General features: G+C 36.8%; 1 protein-coding gene and 1 long non-coding RNA gene across 2 annotated transcripts; both read left to right on the top strand.

Moving 5' to 3' along the window:
* The first annotated feature begins 537 nt into the window (after positions 1–537).
* On the top strand, positions 538–6017 carry LOC126821798 (uncharacterized). Its single transcript, XR_007680500.2, has 6 exons — positions 538–731; positions 963–1119; positions 1412–1462; positions 3279–3441; positions 5260–5351; positions 5551–6017. It is a non-coding gene; the product is annotated as an uncharacterized LOC126821798 (long non-coding RNA).
* Positions 6018–10147: 4130 nt separating this feature from the next.
* Positions 10148–17134, top strand: LOC126821797 (acid-sensing ion channel 5-like). The gene is made up of 8 exons (XM_050550296.1): positions 10148–10574; positions 11627–12167; positions 13258–13356; positions 13565–13727; positions 14811–14855; positions 15400–15562; positions 16647–16738; positions 16949–17134. The coding sequence occupies exons 1-8, from the start codon at positions 10486–10488 to the stop codon at positions 17128–17130; spliced, it is 1374 nt and encodes a 457-aa protein (XP_050406253.1). The 5' UTR covers positions 10148–10485; the 3' UTR covers positions 17131–17134.
* Positions 17135–25861: the final 8727 nt, after the last annotated feature.

The raw sequence follows: 25861 nt of genomic DNA, 5'->3' as shown, positions 1-25861 counted from the left end.
GACTCGGGGCTTGAATCAGGTACTAAGTGAGAGGGGCGCAATGACGGACTTTGCGTCATGGTTTTGTATTTTTGCGCCCCCTCGGAAATGGCAAACAATCACGCGGTTTCAATGCGGTTTTCAACATTATAATCATAATATTACTCGGCGGCACTGGGAGGGAACCCCCCGACCCGCACACACATATAAATACTGTTTTTATTTTTATTTTATTGATTTTCTTTTGGGGAGTGGGGGTTGGGGGGGGGGGTCCCGACGGGGTCTTGTTCCTCATGCAAAATCATGGGTCACCACGCCCCTGCTTTGATTTGACCAGTGGCGTGTGAGTCGGTGTTAAATAAAAAGTAAAATGAAAAATGTGACAGTTTGATAAATTCATAAATTCACGATTAGCGGTTAATAAAAATTATAAGTAGCTTATGTCGTTTCCGGATAAAGAAGGTGTAGATATTTTATGTTCATTGTTTTTATTATGTCATTTTTGTGCTTTATTGTATCAATATATTTAAATGCGTTCTACAGGGAAACATGCCATGGTATTTAGTATTTCAATAGTAAATGTGTTTAGTTGTGTATTTAGAAATATGGTTTTTTTCAAAATGTAGAAAGATAAAATGTTTGTTTTATTTAAGATATTCATACACACGCCCAGGACTAGTTTTCACAGATTGAATAAAGGCATACTTGTTGCTCCTGGTACATCAACCTCGATCACCATGAATACACACGAAGTGAGTTTTATTTGTTCATTCTAAATACATTGTAATAACAGCAAACCATTAATGTCTTCCTTGAAAATCACTGCAAATTTTCAAGAATGGGGTTCTTTACTGCTTTGCTTAAAATGAGATAAATAAGGCAAAACGCAATAATTGGGCTAATTCTTTTAGCTAACAAATGCATGTTGTACCTTTGAATTAGTAAAGTGTTTTACTGACGTAATTGCAAATATTTTATTACAGTATAGCTTTCTGCCACACCCCCACATGATAGCCGAAGATGAATATTGTATAGACACGAATGAAGATTACGATAGATTGTCATGTCGTGTATTGTGGATATTAGATAGAATAGAAGAAATATGTAATTGCACTTATGGCAACGTTTCAGCTACTAACGGTATGTCACAATTTGTGGACAATAGATAATAAATGATAATACTATATGATCATACAATAGGTTCTACTTCTTCTCTTTAAACCCCCACTGTTAACCAAATTACGTGGATTTATCCAAAATAGGATGTTCAACATCACAGGGGCTAGACAAGGGAGCTCAAATGAGCATATTTATATATTTTGACATGACTTCTTCGCCAAAGCCAATTGACATAATATTTTAACCCAACTCTGTCATCACATGACTTATTCGCCAAATCAAAGAAAATTCAATAAAAAATGTTATTTTATAGTTGGACTCTGTGATGCCCAAGAAATGGTTACATGTTTTAACCCACAGTTTGGTAAGTATGGGCGTAACTTATTATATTGTCTATCTATATATATATTTGTGACTATCGTTTGTCTGTCTGTCTGTCTGTCTGTTCGGGGTTGGCGGCTACACTAGGTCTGCCCCGAGTCTGAAATTTGGGGTATAAGGTTACCTCGGACCGGGGAGTAACATAGGCTAGGTGGCGTTAGTCTACCGCTTCCGGTTTTGGAGTTATGACCCCAGAGCGAAGCCGGTCTGTTCGGGGTTGGCGGCTACATCTGCCCCGAGTCTGAAATTTGGGGTATAGGGGTAGCTCGGACCGGGGAGTAACATAGGCCAGATGGCGTTAGTCTACCACTTCCGGTTTCGGAGTTATGACCCCCGAGCGAAGCCGATCTGTTCGGAGTTGGCGGCTACACTAGGTCTGGCCCGAGTCTGAAATTTGGGGTATAGGGGTAGCTCGGACCGGGGAGTAACATAGGCCAGGTGACGTTAGTCTACCACTTCCGGTTTCGGAGTTATGACCCCCGAGCGAAGCCGGTCTGTTCGGGGTTGGCGGTTACACTAGGTCTGGCCCGAGTCTGAAATTTGGGGTATAGGGGTAGCTCGGACCGGGGAGTAACATAGGCCAGGTACCGTTAGTCTACCACTTCCGGTTTCGGAGTTATGACCCCCGAGCGAAGTCTGTCTGTTCGGGGTTAGCGGCTACACTAGGTCTGCCCCGAGTCTGAAATTTGGGGTATAGGAGAAGCTCGGACCGGGGAGTAGCATAGGCCAGGTGGCGTTAGTCTACCACTTCCGGTTTCGGAGTTATGACCACCGAGCGAAGCCGGTCTGTTCGGAGTTGGCGGCTACACTAGGTCTGGCCCGAGTCTGAAATTTGGGGTATAGGGGTAGCTCGGACCGGGGAGTAACATAGGCCAGGTGACGTTAGTCTACCACTTCCGGTTTCGGAGTTATGACCCCCGAGCGAAGCCGGTCTGTTCGGGGTTGGCGGTTACACTAGGTCTGGCCCGAGTCTGAAATTTGGGGTATAGGGGTAGCTCGGACCGGGGAGTAACATAGGCCAGGTACCGTTAGTCTACCACTTCCGGTTTCGGAGTTATGACCCCCGAGCGAAGTCTGTCTGTTCGGGGTTAGCGGCTACACTAGGTCTGCCCCGAGTCTGAAATTTGGGGTATAGGAGAAGCTCGGACCGGGGAGTAGCATAGGCCAGGTGGCGTTAGTCTACCACTTCCGGTTTCGGAGTTATGACCACCGAGCGAAGCCGGTCTGTTCGGGGTTGGCGGCTACACTAGGTCTGCCCCGAGTCTGAAATTTGGGGTATAGGGGTAGCTCGGACCGGGGAGTAACATAGACCAGTTGGCGTTAGTGTACCACTTCCGGTTTCGGAGTTATGACCCCCGAGCGAAGCCGGGTATCCTGCTAGTATTATATAACTCTCATGCACATGGTGTACTAGTTTGACGATAGTGAATGTCATTTAAGAATTAGATTTATATTGCAAAATAATGTTGATTTATGGCAAGTTCACGAATGTGCTCCTTCATTACCGCCAGGTATCAATCATTTTTTACGCGCCATATTCTTTAAATCACAAACACTGAAAATGCCATAGGTCACATGCCTAGCATCAAACGTCTCCACACTAAAGATGCGAAAGCATTCTGTCAATCTGTTAACATATATATATACATAAGTAACCATGGTAATTCAAATGTTTCTAGTGGTAAGATGAATGTTAATATAATTATTTTATATTTCGTCCTATGGGATTTTTACCCATTTACAATTTTTGCGTAATATCAACGTTTAATTAATACACCATCTTTTTTGTATCTGGACAGGAAAATATTTCACTGTGTCTGAGAATGCAAGTCTTACAAAGTGTCTACGACCCTGCAGATTTGTCATTTACGACACTAAAACCAGTTTTTCTTACTTTCCGTCGGACTCCTTGTCACGCTATTTGGTCAAAAAAGGGATAATAGATTCTGTCGACTATGCAAGGTTTGTACAACAAAAATTAACATAATAATAAACATTTCTTTAGACGAGCTAGATCTGTCAGTGGCTATTCATGGAACATAACTGAATTCCTAGTAGACAATGTGCTCTGAAACAACGCAACGAGTCGATCTCAACAGCAACAGTTTTAGGCAGGCGCATTGTCATTAGGTTTTCTATAAAGAGAATCTTAAAAAGTGATTTTTTTCTGGGCTACAGTGAGTAAAATTTCTGCCCCCGGAAACATTTTTCTTTGGTAATATTATCCTGACCCTGGTTCCAAATTACCTACCAGTCCAAGCTGCTGTTGAAAGATCACATACATTTCGTTGTGTTTTCACTAGCCGAGAATGTTCACAGGAAAATTTACATAACTAAATTGCCCCTACCCGGGATCTCCACCACATCGCGTTATGCTAAAGACGATAATCTAAATAAATGCACAGCTGAAAATAGACTGTGTATCACTGGACAGCTGATACCATTCACTTACGATCCTGGGCCGTTTAATAATGACATTTTATGTCATTCAATCATATAAGTAGTTATTATTATAAACTAATGTTTAGTATGTATAGAAAGTGGTTAGACATTATACAGTTGTCATTAATTAGCCTGTAAGTGACTAGCTGTAAAAGGTGTCGTTACTGGGGTAAGAGTATGTCTTATTATAACACCCATCACTATTGAATACACAAACCTGGACAGTAGCGGTGGATACCATTCAATAGTCACGGTTTTAACACCTTAGTAAACTAACACCTACTTAATGACTACTACTAGATTACTAACTATTGTAACTGACTAATACACACTATGTCCTTAAAATGACGACTGTGATCTGTGAGTTTCGTATATTTTCATTTATAAAAGTTAATTGTTGCTTACTCAACGACATCAACTTTATCGCTATCTACTTCAGTAGTAAGAATAACTCTTGCTTTCCTTTTTTGCCCCATTTCCTCATTCTTCAAATATATATTTGTTATCAATCAAACCGTAGCAAAGATCTCCGTGTTAAATTACATTTGGAATGTGTCTAACCAGGTCTATCTCATATGTAATATTGGTTGATACCCACATTGTCCTTTACGGTCTTAGGCGTATTTCTAAGGCGAAATGTTGTGACACTATTGGGACAGATGTGACACTTTCTTCGACTCCACGTTGTGATAACTATTTCCAATGATCAATTGAGTCTGAAACACTGTTTATGTTGTTACTAAGTTTATATAACAAATACAGCAAAGTACAAAGTTAAATCTATGATAGCACTTTTCGAGTTATTAAAATATCCACGGTCTGAGTTTAATAACCTTTCTAACTCAGACCCAACGGCTTAAACGTGGCAAGAGCCACATACTTCTAGCTAGTTCTATATGATGTGGTCACCCTAGCCTCTAAGCTGAGGAGGCTATGGGTATAAGGCCCCCCCTGAGCTCTAAGTGATGGTCTGATGGTAAATCAAACAAGCTCTCTCCTATAGAGGAAGTATAATGCGTCATCTATTAGGGCGGAACAATTACCATTTTTGTGTATGTGTTTCGTATAGGTACCGTTTTACGTCAACACTATTCTAGTTAATTGTACCAATCCGTGCACGAGATGACTGGACTATAGTACTCTACTTCCAGACATGGATACTTACATAATTGTTGGTGAGTTAGTCTAAGATAGTAGTAGCATAATGCAAGCTACTTCATTACCTTAGTTTTCGTCACACATCATGTAGGTAAAGAATTTCTATATTAAACAGAACACCCTTTTTTTTAGAAATAAAGAACTAAAACATAAAAAAAATGTCTTTCTATAATTTTTTAGGCGAAACCTATTAGAATTGTATATAAACTTTGAGAACTTGGTTGTATGGAAAACAGAAAGTATCGCTGAATATAATACAATGTCAATTTTAGGTAAGTCGGGGCGCATAGTTCAAAATACCATTTATTTGTTTATTGAATAAATATTTTTTCTAATATTGGTATCTAGCATTTAGTGGGAGGGACCCGTTGGCCAAATTCTAAATCATATGAAAGTCAAAGCCATAGAACAAAAGAAAAATTGTAAAGGTCAAGTAGAGAGAATATGTATGGTAGTTGTTTTCTGTTGTAGGTAATCTTGGAGGACATATGGGTTTATTTGTGGGAGCAAGTATGATTACGGTTGTTGAACTACTGGAAACATTGGTTTTCTTCTTTATTGCCTTTGCTGCCCGAATGGGTCGTCCAAGGGCCGTTGAACCAGCAGTACTTGATACAACGAGTATGGACAAAAAAGACGAAAATCTTTCATAAATTACATAATTATAATACACGAGATGTGTCCCTATTAATTAATATTTATGTTTGAAATGAAATGGCATATCACTCAACAAGTTTCAGCAAAGCAAGTGTGTTTCAAATGTTTTCTATCCTTTTATAGTTTTATATTCACGTTCATCTTTTGCATGTTCATGGAAACTGATTTAACGATTAAGATTATTACATTTAAATATTGTATATGAATAATAATAATAATAATAATAATAATAACTTTATTTAATGAGGCAACTTATTTAGTTTGCAAAAAAACTAATCTTTCATAAGACCCCCATAAGCTACAAAGACAATTACACAATATAATTACACAAAATAAGATAGACTGCAGTTGCAAGTTGAATATACACGAACAATAAGTTGAATATAAATTTATAAATGAGTTTTCAGTTTAATCTTAATATTTTCAACAATTTTACACATCTTTATATCAAAAGGCAGATTGTTCCATAAAATACATCCATAATAATGAAAAGTACGTTTCATGGATTCTGTTTTGCATTTCGGAAGGATTTACTAGTATAATGTATATTCATGGTTAACTTTTGTATACTGATTCTTACTGATTAACGACTAAGAATATTACATTTTAATATTGTATATTATCAATAATGGTATAATTTGTGAGCTGCTCCCACAAAACAGGCTCTTGGTCAATTTTAAAAAAATATAGCTGGCAGCATATATGAATAGTCCACGGCCTAAGCTTTCCAAAAATGCAATTATTAAGTTTGTTGTATCATCTGGAGTTGAGTTCGGCTATTTCACAGCAATAAAAAGGCATACAGTTTATGCTTTTGTGCCCGTAGTAAAAAGGCAGTTTTGCGACAAGCGCCTGGTTTTATGGGCGTGGGTCACATTTATATTCATGTTCAACTTTTGTATACTGATTCATACTGATTTAATAACTATTATTATATGTTAATATTGTATATGAATAATGGTATAATTTGTTTGAATTTTAGACATGTAGCAATAACCAATATGAATACAAACACGAACCATTTTAAGTACTACTGATGATCGTGATATATTGTATCTGACACTTTAAGGTCATAACAGTACGAGCCAGATCTGTCTTCAGAGTTGGGAGTTACCCCCTCCCAATTTCCGTACGCGATATATGCCGTAGTTGTTAACCGATTGGGACTATCAGAGGATACGCGTTGTTGATTTTCAGCCTCTGGGAATTTCTGTTCCGCAGATATTTGATGAGTCAGTAAAGGCTTTTGAGCACAATAAATATCACATTTATTGAAGGCATAAATGATCCTAATCAAATTTAGTCCACATCCACGCTTTTATTTCGGGTAAGTTGCTGTGTATATTTGAAGTGGACGTCATTTTGCACACCCACTTGTGTCATATTAATATATATAGATTGCCACCCACAGCCCGAGACGTATGAATAAATTGCTCTATAAATAATTATCAACGGCTTATTCAAATCTTTAAATTCATAACCTGTGACATAAATCCATTATTAAAACATTCCGACATAACCAAGTTATCTTTTTGCTAGGTAATAACCTCGGGATGGAACATGTCGTTGAACGTATCTACAAATGAAATGGGGTTTGACATACTGCTTTATTGCAGCATACAGATATGAACACTTGTCTAACAAGGACGAAACCCAGAACACAGAGGAACAATGAAAATAAACCTCTGAATATACACAAACCAAAGTTGGAGAAAGGAACACCGAAAGACAAAGTGAATAAAATCCAGAATGTGCACGACCAAACTGGGAGATATGTATGGTGGCTTAGCCCCCTTCTCAACGCCATGGGGGCAATATGCTCAGATAGGACAAGCCCAAGCACACCGACCAATATCTCAGTACACCCCACTAACAGGATCCATGTCAGTGTCAATTCAGGAATTTACACACATTATTCAATCGCCAGAACCAGTAACACCAAAGACAATCCAAGGACGCGACGCTGAATAGCTTCGTCGATTTTTTAACCAAGTTAGCACTGCCTATAAAACTCAACGCAAAATCAAATGTGTCTACAGATGAACAGTGTGCAATCAATTCTTTGAAATATTACGATAGGATTTTTATTAATGGAAAATATAAGGAGGGACACTATGGGAGCAACGTCCATAACATACTTGACGTAAAACGAACATTAACTATCATAGATAAAAGACCAATTTGTTTAATAAACGGGTAACCAAGTCTATAAGAATGATCTGACGGACAACAAACGGAATCATTGCGGAAATTAGAGTACTAGGCAAGTCAGTGGCCACGTGCTAGAAATAAAATCGGTTATTCGTTTTGACATAGACTTTGTTAATACACTGTCCCAAAACCTAAATGATTGTGACTTTTTCATAATCATGGATGCTTGTGACATGTACGGCAATAGTTTCCATGACCTATGCCGTAGAATATTAGATGGACAAACAACCTGAATGCAATCTTGAGAAACTTAAATAAAATATCACCCCCAAAGTCATACGAATAAATATAACTAACAATATTTATAAATTACATGCAAATTCTTGTTATAGCAATGGGTACCATGGCGGCACGACATGGGATTAATAAGGAAAAATTGTACTTAATTGTAGAAATTAAGTATGGTGTAGGCTACGACATATTATATTTTGATTCCCACGGAAACCAGATATTTTTACCAAATTATAATGTCAGCCATTCACTCATTTGATTTAAGTGCATATGAGACAATATGACTTCTATACAATGTGCGAATCTAATAATTAGCCAAAGATATTATTAATACAATGCTACTAATTTAAAGACAAAATTCTACCAATTTTGCTAAAATGGATTTCGAATCAATTCCCCGCCCACAGAGAATATAGGTCATTAACCAAATAGTAATAACTCAACCGCTTCGGGTTATTGGGATTCGACAGTTCTCAATGAAATGTATTGGAAGTTATTCACATTCGTTATTTTATTGTATGCTAGCAATTAGATCAGTAATGTATCTTTTATATTTAATTGATTGGCAAAATGATGTTTTATAGACTGTACATTAGTCACACATTAATATGTACTGTGTATAGTCAATATTTGTAAAATACAACCCATCATCACAATGTTACAATTCTATGGAATACAATTACTGCTTATTACTGAGCGACGTTTCGACGAGGCTTCTCTGGCCATTATCAAGCTATGATAAAATATAAAAATATAATAAAACAATATAATACATGTACACAAAAATACTTGGTTAATGCTGACTAACCAGACACTCGTCTGATTAACCAGGGCTTTGATATTTGACCATTGGACTCTATGGCGGGGGTTGGAGATTAAGTGTTCAGCTGCAGTTGAGTTGTTGACAAACTCGAGGCTAACTACAAAATATTGCATCCAAATCTTGAACCCGGGTTTTTTGGCGTTGACGCCATCTGTATTAAGGGGGGTTTATACAGGGCGCGAACGCGAACGCGGCTTTTCGTCCTGGAATGCTCTAGTCATTTTTAGAGGCCCCGTTCATACAGAGCGCGAACCGGAACCCGAACAAATATTGGTTTGCGCGAATGACCGCCTTGATTGCCTCCCGAGCGAATTTTTCAGAAGTTCGCGCGAATTTTTCCCAATGAACAAATCAGCGGGCACTTCCCATGACATCATTTCCACGAATAGAAACCGTTAGGCCTGATCGTTCCCACTAGCGTGCAATATTCACAGTCGTCTCTAATCCATTGCAATATGTAGTCAAATTGCTCCTCTGTCATTCAAAAATATAGTTCTTCTACGAGGTGATGGTATTCTCCAAACTCACTTCTTCTCTGTAAAATTTCATGCACTGATATTCGCCTCTTTCTCTTCCTTTGTTGTTTTATGTACAAATACAGTGCCAAGATCTAGTCTGTGTCTGATTCCACCTGGGCCATGATTGCAAATGACAAAATTTATCTCTCACTGCTAGAAAAAGACAAGCCATCACGAAAGTCGTCGACGGTTTTCCGCGTTCGGGTTCGCGCCCTATTTGAACGGTGAAACTGCTCAAAACTCTGTTTAAACAGGGCTTAATATGGTGAATCTAAATTGTAAACGGTTTATTGGCCAATTAATGTTTTTATTGTATAAAATCTTCTGGTCGGACAAACAAATCTCATTAGTAGTTATCACGATTAAAAGTATACCATATTTTCTTAAATATTGGTGGCGAACTAAGGTTAACAAGACCATCTCTCTATTGACTTTAAAAATTGTATTACAACCAGTTAGTGAAATAAAGGACGTCGCACAGTTTCTATAGGATAAATCGCAGCAATTTGTTTAGTTAACAGAGAAGTTGAAATCATGCTTCTGATCTGCATCGTGGAAATTCGCCTTCACATATTTTACGAAAGAATTCCTTTCGTATAATGTAAAGTGGATAATAACTTAGATATTTTCGTATTCCAGAATAGGTGTAAATTTCACAAGGCTGTGGAACTGGTAGTGGAGGTTTTGTAAGCAATCGTGACGCCATCTCTCCTATATAATAAATTTAAACTGCTAGCGAGTGACACTTTGTTGGTAGAGTAAAGTAACTAATGGATGATAAATAATCAATGTATATAGGTTTTCACATATTATTATTGTAAATCATTTTATCAGTTACATAGTGATGATCTGACAGAATAAGCACATTTTGCTTATGGGACGCGACTATAAATTAAGGACAGTATCTGTTATAGAGAAACGACAACATTATTTGCACGAACAGGCAAACAATCATCATCAGTAATTATGATTAAAATTATAACAGATTTTCTCCATAATACAAGTTTACATGGATGTAAGAATATTCCTGAACAGTCCAGATCCAAGATCAACAGGTAAGAATCTAAATGCTACTAACTCTGAAATTACTAATTTCTTGTTATTTCGCGTACGTTTTGATTAACATTTCGGTTTTGTTATTTCCATTACTCCGATCTTCCTAAAGTCACCATTCCTAAAATAATTAATTTTGTTATAAATATACATAACATTTTGCAGGAAATGCTTACTCTTACAGAAACAAAGGATACAACCATGTATATTAATAGTATTTGCAGGGTGGTACTGTTGCTATTTGTGTCACCGGTCTCTTGTTTTAAGTTCAAAAGAATAAAAACCAGACTTGATTGGTATGAAGTCTATCAACCCAGGTTTAGTCGATTTCTCAAATAGTTGCTGCGACCACAATTGCAACTCACTTTGACCTTATCGGTTATTTAATAATTGTTTTAAAAAATGAATGTCAATCGAGAGAGAGAGAGAGAGAGAGAGAGAGAGAGAGGGCCAATAATGACAACCTGCATACATATACATGTACATGCATTTGATAATACATTACATATAGAGAACACATACATGTACACACAAAAATACAGTTGGACATATATATCTAAAGAGTCCGAGCTACATGTAGTTCCCACCAAATTTGATTTAGATCTCTTATCAAAGGCCAAAAACACATCCATACAACTTTTTCAAGGCTGCAAATTTATTTCTCCGTTAGTAAAATATAACGTCAGTCTCCATAGAAATATATTATGTAAAACATCACGACAAAGTGCCAATTCCATTCTCGACATTAAGAAGGTATTTATGGTAGTTATTTTTAGACTAATGACATTTTCTACTATTGAATTTTCGCATTATTGAAGTTCTGAAGTGAGGCATCTTTCGAGCTATTGAGGTGTAATTTAAGCAAACATGAAATTTATGACATACATTTAAGATCATAAGACAATATATGTTGGCATGTAAAAACAACGTGGCCCCGAAATTAAGTTCGATTATCTTCGTGTTTATTTTATCTTCTGAATAATATGGACTCGTACCCTTTTCCGTCTTCTTGTCGTTTTAATTCTTTTATTTATTTTGTTTGTTATTCTTTTAGAATTATATGGATGCTGGTCGTGCTTACCTTTGTTTGTATATTGTGGGTATCAGTTGTCGGACTCTATCAAGAAGTGGTGAAGTACAAAACATTAAGTACGACCAAGTTTGAGCACAGATCGTTTCTAGAATTCCCCTCAATTACAATTTGTACACAGCCCTATGATACAAGTAAATTAAATCTCAGCCAGGCCCGGGAATTTGAAGAATTTATGGTTGAAAAAGGTGTTTGGAATACATTAAAGAACCCTAAGGCAACCAATTTATCTGATGTTAATATTACACTAGCGACAAGCTTGTCTCCCCCCTTTGATATTAAAGATGTATTTTTGGAAATAACATGGAACTTGAAGAGGTTAGACCCATCTTCATATCTACAACCCGTATCTACTCGCGACCCGGAATGTGTAGGATTCAACACTAAAGGAACAAACGAAACCTTTATCTCATCCTCAATCGGAATTTACACAGGACTTCGTATCCTAGCCAACATACATCAAGACCGAGTCCTGGCCGGCCCTATTCCTTCATCATCTATTGAGGCAAGTTAATTTTTTACATTTATACCATCCCACAACCCGCCTATATTTGCACATTATTAGTGGAACATTAGACATGTAGCCATAATTTCGTGGAGATATTTAAACTATTTTTTAAAAGGTTGTTTGTATGTTTTATCCTGCAATAGAATTCTTATGCTTGCATTTCGCTTCACTGTCATACTTTTGTATGAACCGGATAAAAACCTGTTCACGGTGGTTTTGAGAAGCAAAATATTCAATAATTTTTATAAATATTTGAATGATTTTTCAGATGAAGTCTTAATTTGGGTACCTCATGCTATCAGTGTACGGACATTAACTTTTGTTCAAATTGTTAATGTGCGTAATCTTTGAGTGGCATTTAGCGATCTGGAAACGCATTAACAGAACACAGTTTTCATGGGACACAATCACTAGTTTTATTCTAAAAACGTCGTGCTTTTAGAATAACACTAGAGATTGTATCCCATAAAACCGTGTTCTGTTAATGTGCATTTTACGTTTTCCAAACATTTGACAAAAATGACCCAAAGATATGAAAGCAATAACATAAAGTCATACACAACTTGTTTTTTAAAGTATATCGGGTGTTTTGTAGAAGCTATTTCAATTTTTTTTATGTCGTCTATATTAGGACATTTTAATCTTAAATTTAACCAATTATATAATTAGTATCTCAAACCCATTCATGTACACGCTAAGATTTGCCACATGCCATTCCGACAAGATGGGGGAGGGGGATATTAAAGTTGTTTTACAAATTAATGATTTTGATTCACTACCGTGCCAATGAAATATGACTGTGCACGATTTCCGGATTTTTGTCGATCGTATATGTTTCGGCAGCCGCGATCTGACGAGACAGTCAAGATGGTTAAACAAGTGATTAAAATTGTCCGGTTCAATAGCAATCAAGAACTCTTTTTGATAATAACGACTAGGGTGATTTATTATACTCGCTACTTATTTTACTTATGTTCCGAAACTTAGAATGTAATAAATCTCCATAGAAAGTATATTAATTTAATTATGCATTTATTTATAATTCTTTTAAATGACATTTAAAGATTATATATTTTTGTTATTTAAGGTATTCATTCACACGCCCAGTACTAGTTTTTACAGATTAAATAAAGGCATACTTGTTGCTCCTGGTACATCAACCTCTATCACCATGAATACACACGAAGTGAGTTTTTTGTTCTCATTCTGAATCTATTTGTGTTACAGACATGTAATATCACAAAGCCGATATTACCCGCCTGGAAATAATTCTTCAAGGGTAGTTTTCTTTACTGGCTTGCAAGAAATAAATTAAATATCGACATTATTATGACAAATTTATATTGTATTTTTGTATTACCTTTGGCTGAATTATTGTGAATATTCTATTACAGTATACCTTTCTACCATACCCCCACAAGATAACCGAAGATGAGTATTGTATAGATACAAGTTTAGACAAGAATAAAGATTACAATAGACTGTCATGTCGTGTATCGTGGGTGGAAGATAGAGTAAAAGAAATATGTAACTGCACTTTCGGCGATACTACAAGCGGTATGTCACAATTTGTGTTAACATATAAAATAAAAGGAGTGTATGATCAACGCTTATAAGTTCATGTCTACAATAGTTGTTTTCGCTTTAAAATGATACCTGTGCATAAATTATACAAAATATATTGCTATTGAGATACGTTAAATAACAATAATTAGTGTGTGAAGTAGATTAATAACAATAATTATAATACTATTTCTTTTTAGAGTGGCTGAACATTCAGTCAGTATGACTGCTCTGTGCCGCTTTTGCGGTTGTCACAATGCTTTAGAGATAGCCGTCAACCGCTCATATGTGTTGTTTAATGGCGGAGAGCGGCGGGACATTAAGTAGTATATTGGTAATGCTCGAGGTCATTAGTCTGAGGACTGTATCAATTAGGTCATTAAACAGCTTAGAATACAGACACTATCCCGCGCGCGCATTTCAATAAAATCGCCACGTGAGTCCAATATTTCATCTAGTGTACAAAATATGTACTGTTGGCACATTGCCTGTATCATTATTTGAAATAATGGTATGCCAACATCAGAAGATGCTGCCACATAAGCATTTTAATAAATTTTAGTTCATAAGACTATGTCTGTCTGCCTGTATTATATGCTCGATTTCTAATTCTGAACTGCTTCGATGGATTTCAATATAGCAAGGGTGGTCTTGATTCGGAATGTCGATGTCTGCTACATACTGGAACGGAGGATATGTGCACGATTAATGGGCAAATGTAGACAAGTTCTCACATTTGTATCTTCTTAAACTCCCACTTGATATATGTTAACCAAATTCCGTGGCTTGGTAGTACATGTTCGAATTGCTCGGCACTATATGGGTAAAGCGAAGGGCAGCTTAAATGAGGAGATTTACACTTTTTTTTCATATGACTTATTCTCCTAAATCACTTTAATCTAATTCCGTTAACTAAAGAACATTCAATACATACATGGACGTCGTTTACGATTGGTTGTTTTTTGATTGCAAGATCTGTATAGCGGGTGTCTTGTCCGCAGAATTGTCGCTTTATTTACGTGTAGTGTTGTCCCCATTCACGTACTATAATGTTATAACGTTTGTTTATTGGTGCAGAATGTGATGTCCAAAAAGTGATTACATGTTTTAACCCACAATTTTGTAAGTATGGGCATAACTTATTATTTATTATTAGTATATAAATCTCATTTGTACATCGTGCACCTCACACTGATCAGCAGTGAATATTCGCTAAGCCGCTGCAATCACTGATAGGGAAGACATCGGCGAGTTTAATGAGCTCGCGATATTAACTTTTTTCCTTCTGCAAATTAAATTCTAGAACATTTTTTGGATGTGAACAATGCACGCGCCGTGGAGCCCCAATGATTGACGCTCCTCGTGATCTGACGCATCTTATACAGAGTTAATAGAAAGCTTTGGTAATACACAGATCGGGTGTATGAGCATGAAGATAGTAAATGTCATTTTGACGTAGATTTTTATTATATAATAATATTGATGTATGGCGAATGTTTATAAACTTAAGAATGAGTCTACGAGTGTGCGCTTTCATTACGGTCACCCACTGCAGCCATCCTCGTTTTATTTTTTTGTTGTTGAAAAACAAACCATTATCACATGTCATAGAATTTTGTGTTATATCAACAATTAATAAACACATGATCTTTTTATATCTGCGCAGCGGACTACTTCACAAAGTCAGAGAATTCAAGCCTTACAAAGTGTCCACGACCTTGCAGATTTGTCATTTACGATACTAAAACCAGTTTTTCTTACTTCCCTTCGGACTCCATGTCACGTTACTTGGTGAGAAATGGGATAATAGATTCTGTCGACTATGCCAGGTTTGTACAACAAAACATGAATGAATAATAAACATTCCTTCGAATAGGGGATGATGTTAAATATGATTTTTTTCGGGGTCCCCTGTACACAACCCTGAAGATCGTGGGGGTTAAACTGAGCGTGATTTTTTTTTATAAACAATATTTTATTCAGTTTGTCTGATAATTCAGATGTCATTTAAAATCATTATTTTTCCCTGTATAAACCTCATCTTGACTCTATATTAGGGATTTTGGGGCCACTGAGGTCATTGGTGACGTTGAATTTAAGATTTGAAAATCCTAAATGGCGGAAATCCAAGATGGCGTTCCATACGTGTGGATATTTTCTCAGTGTGTAATCGACCTGTCTAAAATTTTACTGTTGCATTTTCTTGTCCATAAAACTTTTTATGTATGCTTATCTATAGTTGTCTGGGGGGTGGGGGGTGGGGTTGGGGTGGGAGTGGGGGGTGGATGGGGTGGGGGTGAGGGGTGGCCGAATGGTTAGCACGCGCGCGCTGTATCATACGGTCTGTCACTGAGTCAACTGGCGGGGTTTCGATTCCCCGGTTGTACGTGACAAGGAGTAGGGTCGCCTGTCCAACCTCGTGGGTTTTCTCCGGGTCCTCCGGTTTCCTCCCACTGCTAAAGACCCCTCCGCGCAAGCGAATTATTGAAATAAAATTGAACCATGCGTTAGTCCCGAAATGACCTAGTTTGTGTCGAGTGGACGTTAAACCCCATTTCTATCTATCTATCTATCTATCTATCTATCTATCTATCTATCTATCTATCTATAGTTGTCTATACACTCACCTATGTTTGTCTATAAGTGCTTATTGTGTGCTTGCAAACTAAAGTAATAATGTAATGACCTCGCCAGTGGAATTGTATATACAAAACAGCTGGATATAGGGGTATTAATATTTACAGATATACTGAAATGGGCATTAATGTCCTATTGCAAGGTTGTTCGTACTATCCGAATAGCAATATGTTGTCCCTTACCAAACCAACCGAACGTCAATGCGTTGGTGCTTATCAATGATAGTGGTGGGGGGGGGGGCAGAAACAAAAATAATGTCCTTCCATAATTTTTCAGGCAAAACTTATTAGAATTGTATATAAACTTTGAGGACATGGTTGTATGGAAAACAGAAAGTATAGCTGAATATAATACGATGTCAATTTTAGGTAAGTCGGGGCGCATAGCTCAAAATACTATTTATTTGTGTACTGACTATACATTATTTTATAATATTGGTATCTAGCATTCAGTTGGAGGAACTCGTTGACCAAATTCCAAACTTCAATTAATCCTACGAAAGTCAAATCCATAGACCAAAAGAAAAATTGTAAAGGTCTAATAGAGAGAATATGTATTGTGGCTGTTTTCTGTTTTAGGTAGTCTTGGAGGACATATGGGTTTATTTGTTGGAGCAAGTATGATTACGGTTGTTGAACTACTGGAAACATTAGTCTTCTTCTTTATTGCCTTTGCTGTCAGAATGGGTCGCCCTAGAATCGTTGAACCAGCAATACTTACTAAAACGAGTATGAGCAAAAAGGACGAAAATCTTTCATAGATTAACAATGACCAGTAAATCTAATTTTAATGTATATATAAGGCGTTTCTTTATGTGAAAATTTACTAATGTTTGAACTAATGTATTTGAAAAGATCCTATATAAATAAAAAAAAGTCACAACTGTTCATCTTTTCAAATCGAGATTAATTCTGTCGTAAAAATTATCGAATTTTCACTACCCGATTGTGGACCGTATGCCGTTTTTGACTGGATTTTTGAATTAATTTCCAGTCCGTAGAGAATAAGTTATTAACCAAATAGTAATAACCCAACGGCTCATGGCTATTGTGATCAGTATTTCCCAATATGCGTTTAATCAACTTACTTTAACAACAAAATGTATTTGGTAGTTATCCACATTCGTTATTTTATTGTCTCTTAGCAATTCAATCAATTAAATGACATTAGTTGGTAATGTGATATTTTACATTGTGTATATAGTCAATATTTGTAGTAGAAAACCTATCGTCGCACTATTATGAAAATGTGAACATTTTAATAAAGCTTTCATATAAGGCGTATACAAATGAAAATCCAAGGTTTATTTAGGAAAGTGCTTTTTACGGAATCGTAATAAGGTCAAATAATAATAAAAAAAAATATTAACCCCCAAATTTAGAGATAGTAACTCCTAATTCGGAGATAGTAATTTCTAATTCAGAGATAGTAACTCCTAATTAGGATTTATTATCACCTTATTCCGGATAATTAGGACCAAATATATTTCAAAAGATAGTCAGCAAAACGTCAAATACACCCACACAGCAGCTTTGTCTCAACTGCAGCTTATCCGAAAAAACTAGGATCCTTGAATAAATCTAATCTCTGGGATTCATCCTCTTATGACCCCATTGCTTCCAACCAAATTTTGAAGAAAAAAAATCTGATTAAACCTATAACCTCTATCACATTCGCAGGGTTTACAACAAAGGGAGATAACTCGAGAACGGAATGCTGCGGATAATGAATATCGATAAGGATCGATGACCCATGCTTCAAGCCAAATATGGCTTGTTTTGTGTGGTATAGGGAGGCAAATGGAATAGTCAGAAATTTTTCGCGATATAACTCTCTATTTTTGAAACAAATCAAATGATATGTCTATTTTGCATCATTATGTTGTAGTATTGGGTAGTATGTAGTGGTATTGGGTGGTATTGGGTAGTATTGGGTAAATCGTCCAACCCATCAAAAAACTACTGCCTTTATCGGGTTGACAAGTTTTGTTTTTCATAAGGGGGCATAACTCTGGAATTGAAAGTCGCTGATCGCTGAATATTGATAGGGTTCAATATTTCTTGACCCCAATTTAAATTATTGGGGTCATCCGAGGGCGAAGCCTATCGATTTTTAGCATCATGCAACCTTTTGAACGCGATAACTACAGTTTTTAATGGAGTTCCTCTCTCCTAATTGACGGTTTAATTCTCAATTAGTGTTATTGTTGGATGATAAATAATCAATGTATACGGTTTTGGATTTTACTCACGGGGCGGACTATAAATACATGATCATATAAACTATTATTACATCATTTGAACCAACAATTACATTGTACAAAACCTTTTGATCGGACAAACATAATTCATTAGTAGTTATCATGATTAAAAGTATAACTGATTTTCTCCATAATACAAGTTTACATGGATGTAAGAATATTCCTGAACAATCCAGATCCAAGTTCAACAGGTAAAAATCTATATGTGTACATTTGGCGTACGTTTTGATTAACAGTTCGGTTTTATTATTTCCATAACTCCGATCGTTCTAAGTAATCATTCCAAATATAATTAATTTGTTATGCATAAATACCTGTTTCAGAAACAAAGGATACTACCATGCATATTAATATTATTTTCAGCATGGTACAGTCGCTATTTGTGCCATCGGCCTTTTGATTTAATTTTAAAGGGAAATCAACCCAGATTTAGTCTATTGGGACCATTCTATTTCTCAAATGGTTGTTGCGTCCACTCGGCGCAAACTAGGTCATTTCGGGACTAACATACGGTTCAATTTTATTTCAATAATTCGCTCTTTGGCAGTGGGAGGAAACCGGAGGACTCGGAGTGTTGCGTCCACTATTGCAACAAACTTTGAACTTATGGGTAATTTGATCATTTTAAAACATCACGAATGGCACCATACCCGTTTTTGGCTGGCGAATTTATTTCTCTGTTGGTAAAATGTAATGTCAGTCTTCATAGAAATATATTATCAATATCATCACGACAAAGTATAAAGATGTCTAGGGCTGCGCCCACGCTCGCAGTTCTGAGCTGGGAAAACCTTTGAGCTATTGAGGTCTAAATTAAGCAAACATGAGTTTTATTACAAAATGTGTTTACAAAAACTATGTGGCCCCGAAATTAAGTTCGATCATCTTCTTTTTTTTATCTTATTTTCTGAATAATATGGACTTGTAAACTTTCCGTCTTACTGTCGTTTTAATTGTTTTATTTATTTTGCTTCTTATTCTTTTAGAATTATATGGACGCTGGTCGTGCTTACCTTTGTTTGTGTATTGTAGTGAAGTACAAAAATTTAAGTACGACCAAATTTGAGCACAGATCGTTTCTAGAATTTCCATCAATTACAATGTGTGCATAGCTCTATGATATAAGTAAATTGAATCTCAGCCAAGCCCAGGAATTTGAGGAATATATGGTTGATAGAGGTGCTTGGGGTACATTACAGAACACCAAGGCAACCAACATATCTGATATTAATAATACACCAGAGATAAGCTTGGCCCCTTATTTGGATATTCAAGATGTTATTTTGTAGACAATATAGAACTTGAAGAGGTTAGATCCACCCTCCTATCTACAACCGGTATCTACTGCCAACCCGGAATGTAAACGAACAAATGAAACCTTTATCTCATCCCCATGTGCAATCGGAATTCACACAGGACTTCGCATTCTATCCAACGTACATCAAGACCGAGTCCTGGCCGGACCTATTCTTTCATCATCTATTGAGGCGAGTTCATATTTACATTTATCCCACCCCACTTTCGCTCACTATTAGCGGAACACTGTATCTTATATAGTTCGTGATTTATATGTATGATTTACCCCGCAATGAGATATAACTCTTAAGAGAATTTGAAATTAAAATAAATTATCATAGTACATTTATACTTTTGCATGCAGCGTTATGAACCTTATTAAAAATTGTGCACTGTGGTTTTAAGAAGCAACACATTGAATCATGTTTAAAGGCTCCCTTCCTAGGCCGTCTCGAGAAATTCCAGCCCGACCGCCACCTCCCCGCATCAAATATTTGGGTGGTTTTGCAGCAACATTACTAAAGGTTGGCAGACCTCTGATGCACACATTATATACCATTTCTTCAATAACTCGCGAGATTTCATAATTTACGACTTAAATTTCTAGTCCGGACTAAGTTCTTAATTATAGATTAATGACCAATCTCGCTTTTAAAACACAAACACACATAGAATCTGAAAGTTAATAGGGGAATATATATATATATGCAACTTATAAATACATAATCATTGATATGTGCCTTCCTTATGACCCAATAAACAATCCCTGCTATTTTGAAACTAAACAGGGGATAACTCTACGAATTTAGAACGATATGAATCTTCATTATGACACAATAAACAATATCTGCGATTATCAGGAAATCTGACGTACACAATGTCCAAAGAAAATTGTGGAAGGACATAAGGTTGACAGGCTGAATTGAAATCACAGAAGTCCGGTATGCTAGGATATTCCTAATGTCATAAACAGCTTCTTTTTCAAAGTATATCGGCTGTTTTGTATATGTTTTTTCCACGTTTGTTCATTTCGTTTCTATATTAGGACATTAAGGTGGGAATTGCTTGAATTCTATTAATCAAGTAATTAGTACCTCCGATGTATTCACGCTTGGGAGCTTAAAAGAGGGCACACGCTAAGATCTGCCAGATATCATTCCGAGAAGATGGCGAGATCCTAAAGTTGCTACACAGAACAATCCCTTTAGTTTAATTGATGACGTTTACTCTCATGCTTATACATGTAATATCATAGCTGTTTATAACTTTTGTACTTTGCGATGTATTCAAATTTAAGATAGTACAAAGGAAATGAAATGGGGTTTAACGTCCTACTGTTGCCCACGCTTTAACTCTTCACATTGAAATGAAATGAAATGGAGTTTAACGTTCTACTGTTCTGCTCCGACTGGACTAATGAAGACGGGCATACGCCATACAGTGTGCTATTAGGGAAATTTTGCCCGGGCAGCTAAGATAATATAACACAACGTGAAGTCTTATTGACGTCCGAAATGAACACAACGTGAAGTAAATAATTTGGATTCATTGCAGTGGCAAATAATATGGAGGAACATTATTATCGGCATTTACAAAATGCTTTAGAAAGCCAGAAAATCGAACTCCCATAAACACCTTAAGACACAGACACTATCCAGCATGTGCATTTCAATGAAATAGTCATACTAGTCCAATCTTTCATTTAGTATAAATAATGTACTGTTGGCGTGTTGCCAACACGAAGTCGGCGAATAGTTTACGACCAAGTGGAACTGATCAGTCGTGACTACCTGGGCAACCTGAGCATTCTTTGGAGTCGGAGTTTCTCGGAGTCGCACATATTGGGGACCTGGGCGCACCTACACCTGCCTTGAGCCGGCGCTTCGCTGAGGTAGCCAATAAGACTCAATTATTTAGTCACGTGGTACCCGGGGGGGGGGGGCGGTAACAAACATGGCGGACAAGTGGAATGAAACCAGTTTGAAGGTTATCACGTGACCGTCATGTGATCAGTTGTGGCTCCCGATTCTGCAACTGACGCCGGGCGACATGAGCACACTAATTACGACTATGATCAACTGGATGACCTGGCGCCTGGTACGTTCGGGCATTTTTATGCGCGAACTCTTAGGTTTTTTTTACTGGCATGCGCACAGGTACTATTTCTTATCTTTTAACAAGTACCCAAATCGGGGATTTCGTGCGGAGGTAGTTCGGAGGTAAACAGTCTGTGAAGTACAACACTTGCCACTGTACCTGTGTATCGCTAATTATAAACCGAATGTGTGAAGACAGTTCATACATATCACTCAAAAATTTTTCAGTACAAACTCAGTTGATTCACGCTCGATTTGCTACTAAACAAACCCATCGGTTTATTTTCTCAACAGTGTGACCCGAAGTGACCGCGGATTTATTGACCTTGTATGAACTTATCCATAGCTATATCCTTACACCGAGAGAAATTATCTAGTCTCGGTGAAAAGAACCATGGTCATCTGGTAGAAAATTACTTTTGTATTTTTTGGAACGGAAAACAGTGTTTTTAGAAGCAAACTAACCTGCCGCACATGAGGAAGTCATTATACTAATAATAAAAGGCGAGACCTCTTTTTGCGGCGCAGGCTTATCACTGAGTAGTAAACCGTCCACAAACAATAATATAGGAAGCGTAGTGACGAGTGTAGTAAGTAGGCTATAGACTATAGGTTTGAGTCGAGATTACTCGCTTTCAGTTTACTCTGTTTTTGCGATAACCAATTATGTGAGAAATACCATACTGACATTCGGTTTTTAAAAGTTGTACGCGAACTAAATGCGTTTGTTACATACTGACAGAGCAGCCCCGAGTCGAACAATCGCCGCCCGAGCTGTCTTCGTCAGCTAGTTTCACAATATCGTGCAATAGGTGTATTAATGTGATTTTTAGGTTTAACCCCGCAAACAATGCCAAATAGTGTTTTCACTGCTTACAGAAAACTGAAATTTAAAAAAAAAAAATTTATGAGGGTGACCCTCCCACACACTCCCTATCGAGCTGCCGCTCGGTCTGCGCAGCCTCATGCCTGGCACATACTGTCAACATTGTATATTTTTCCGTTTCCGCCCTTCCCCCCATCTGGTAGAAAATTACTTTTGTATTTTTTGGAACGGAAAACAGTGTTTTTAGAAGCAAACTAACCTGCCGCACATGAGGAAGTCATTATACTAATAATAAAAGGCGAGACCTCTTTTTGCGGCGCAGGCTTATCACTGAGTAGTAAACCGTCCACAAACAATAATATAGGAAGCGTAGTGACGAGTGTAGTAAGTAGGCTATAGACTATAGGTTTGAGTCGAGATTACTCGCTTTCAGTTTACTCTGTTTTTGCGATAACCAATTATGTGAGAAATACCATACTGACATTCGGTTTTTAAAAGTTGTACGCGAACTAAATGCGTTTGTTAGATACTGACAGAGCAGCCCCGAGTCGAACAATCGCCGCCCGAGCTGTCTTCGTCAGCTAGTTTCACAATATCGTGCAATAGGTGTATTAATGTGATTTTTAGGTTTAACCCCGCAAACAATGCCAAATAGTGTTTTCACTGCTTACAGAAAACTGAAATTTAAAAAAAAAAATTTATGAGGGTGACCCTCCCACACACTCCCTATCGAGCTGCCGCTCGGTCTGCGCAGCCTCATGCCTGGCACATACTGTCAACATTGTATATTTTTCCGTTTCCGCCGTTAGTCGCCGTCAGTTTTATCGCGTCGTAAGGCGACATAAGCGGGGATTCAAATCACAAACACTCAAAATGCCCAACTCGACCCCCAGACCACACGTCGAGCACTAAATGTTTCAACATTGATGATGCGAAAGTCTCCTTTCAGCATTGTGTTATAGAACACGATATATTTACATCCCTATTTAGTCTATATATGTTAAATGTTTAAAACCACAGATAAAATCATCAAATACAACTATAAATAGCCGATTTCATTAGCAATAAATGTAGGTGACAATCAGTATTATAATAAATAGTCAATCTATTAAGATTCATAAAATTTATTTAATTGGTTTGTTTATATAGGCGTATAATACAAGTAACTGGTCGGACTGAAATATCACTTTTAGTACTACACTTTTTTGTAGCAAAGAATCCAAATATTTATTTTATGTGACATTCAGAATTCACTTTGTTATGGAGTAGTATAAAAATTGTAATTTTACGATATTTTCGTGCAGTTGTCATGGTTAGGGTGGATATTTTCTAACCAAAATAAATATAAAGGGGAATATAAGTAGGAAATTGTGTTTTAGAAATATTCTAGTTATCAGTACGAATCAAATCCGCCATTTTCTGATACCTGGTTTGTTAAATATTAATTTTTCTTGTAGTGTGTATCCGATAGTCGGTTTCCCAATCTGGAATATTATTTATTTTTATTCAGAATAAATTGTTTAAGCGGCATTTTGTAACTGAATGCGAGTAATATATTTGAAATGATGTAGACCATAATAAAACAAAAAGTCACACGTGTTCCACTGGACAGAAAAGACCAGCGAAGAAAGAAGTGCTAATATTTTAAGGATCGAATTTTAAATTTGAAAAAAGTCTGTGGTAAGTTTGATCGAATTTTCACTCACCGATTGTCAGTGATTGTATGAACCGAATGGATTTGAAATCAATTCCTCGTCCGTAGAGAATATTGGTCATTAACCAAATAGTAATCCCAACCGCTCAGGGCTATTGTGATTCAGAGAGAGAGAGAGAGAGAGAGAGAGATGGGATTTAACGTCCACTCGACACAAACTAGGTCATTTCGGGACTAACATGTGGTTCAATTTTATTTCCATAATTCGCTTGCGCGTAGGGGTCTTTATCAGTGGGAGGAAACCGGAGGACCAGGAGAAAACTCACGAAGTTGGACAGGCGACCTACTCCTTGTCACGTACAACCGGGGAATCGAAACCACGAATAATGATTCAGCAGTTCGCAATATGAGTTTTACCAACTTTAATAACGAAATGTATTGGTAGTTATTCACATTCGTTATTTCATTGTATGTTAGCAGTTCAATCAGATAAAAGAGAACACCATTTGATTTTGTATAAGATAAATCGGAGCTATTTGTTTAGTTGAAATCATGCTTCTGATCCGCATCGTCGGTATTCGCCTTCGCACATTTTACGAAAGAATTCCTCTCTTATAATGTAAAGTGGATAATAATTTAGCTAGAAGGCTTTGGAATTGGTAATGGAGGTCTTGTAAGAAATCTTGACACCATCTCTCCAGTATAATAAATCTGCACTTTTAACGAGAGTGACACTTTAATGGTAGAGTAAAGTAATTAATGGATGATAAATAATCAATGTATATTTTTATAATTTTCACTATCGTAAAACATTTTATCGGTTAATGAGCGATGCGATGATCTGACAGAAAAGTTACCTTTTGCTTACGGGACGGGACCTTAAATTACCATTACCATTACTATTATTTGCACGAACAAAAACAGTGTATAAACACCTTCTGATCTGGTTAACAGTGATCATCAGTTTTTATCATGATTAAAAGTATAACAGATTTTCTCCATAATACAAGTTTACATGGATGTAAGAATATTCCTGAACAGTCCAGATCCAAGATCAACAGGTAAGAATCTGTATGTCTACTGGCTCCGAAAGTACTAATTTGTTGTCACTCCGGGTACGTTTAGATTAACAGTTCGGTTTGATTATTTCCATAACTCCGATCTTCCTAAAATCATCATTATTAATTTGCTATGGATAATTAATTTGTTATGAGTAAATCACATTTTGCAGGATACTACCATGTATATTAATATTATAGTATTTTCAGGGTGGTACTGTAGCTATTTGTGTCACCGGTCTCTTGATTTAATTTTAAAAGAATAAAAACCAGACTTGATTGGTATGAAGTCTAGCAACAC

This window comes from Patella vulgata, chromosome 5, assembly GCF_932274485.2.
Source record: "Patella vulgata chromosome 5, xgPatVulg1.2, whole genome shotgun sequence".
In the NCBI taxonomy this organism is placed as follows: Eukaryota; Metazoa; Mollusca; class Gastropoda; family Patellidae; genus Patella; species Patella vulgata.
This window is presented reverse-complemented; position numbering and strand designations above follow the sequence as displayed.

Excerpts from the sequence above, each read along its gene's own strand:
- LOC126821797 (XM_050550296.1), top strand. The coding sequence starts at position 10,486 with ATGATTAAAATTATAACAGATTTTCTCCATAATACAAGTTTACATGGA. Across the intron at positions 12,168-13,257 it reads TTCCTTCATCATCTATTGAG|GTATTCATTCACACGCCCAG; the intron begins GCAAGTTAATTT and ends TTGTTATTTAAG. Across the intron at positions 16,739-16,948 it reads TAATACGATGTCAATTTTAG|GTAGTCTTGGAGGACATATG; the intron begins GTAAGTCGGGGC and ends TTTCTGTTTTAG.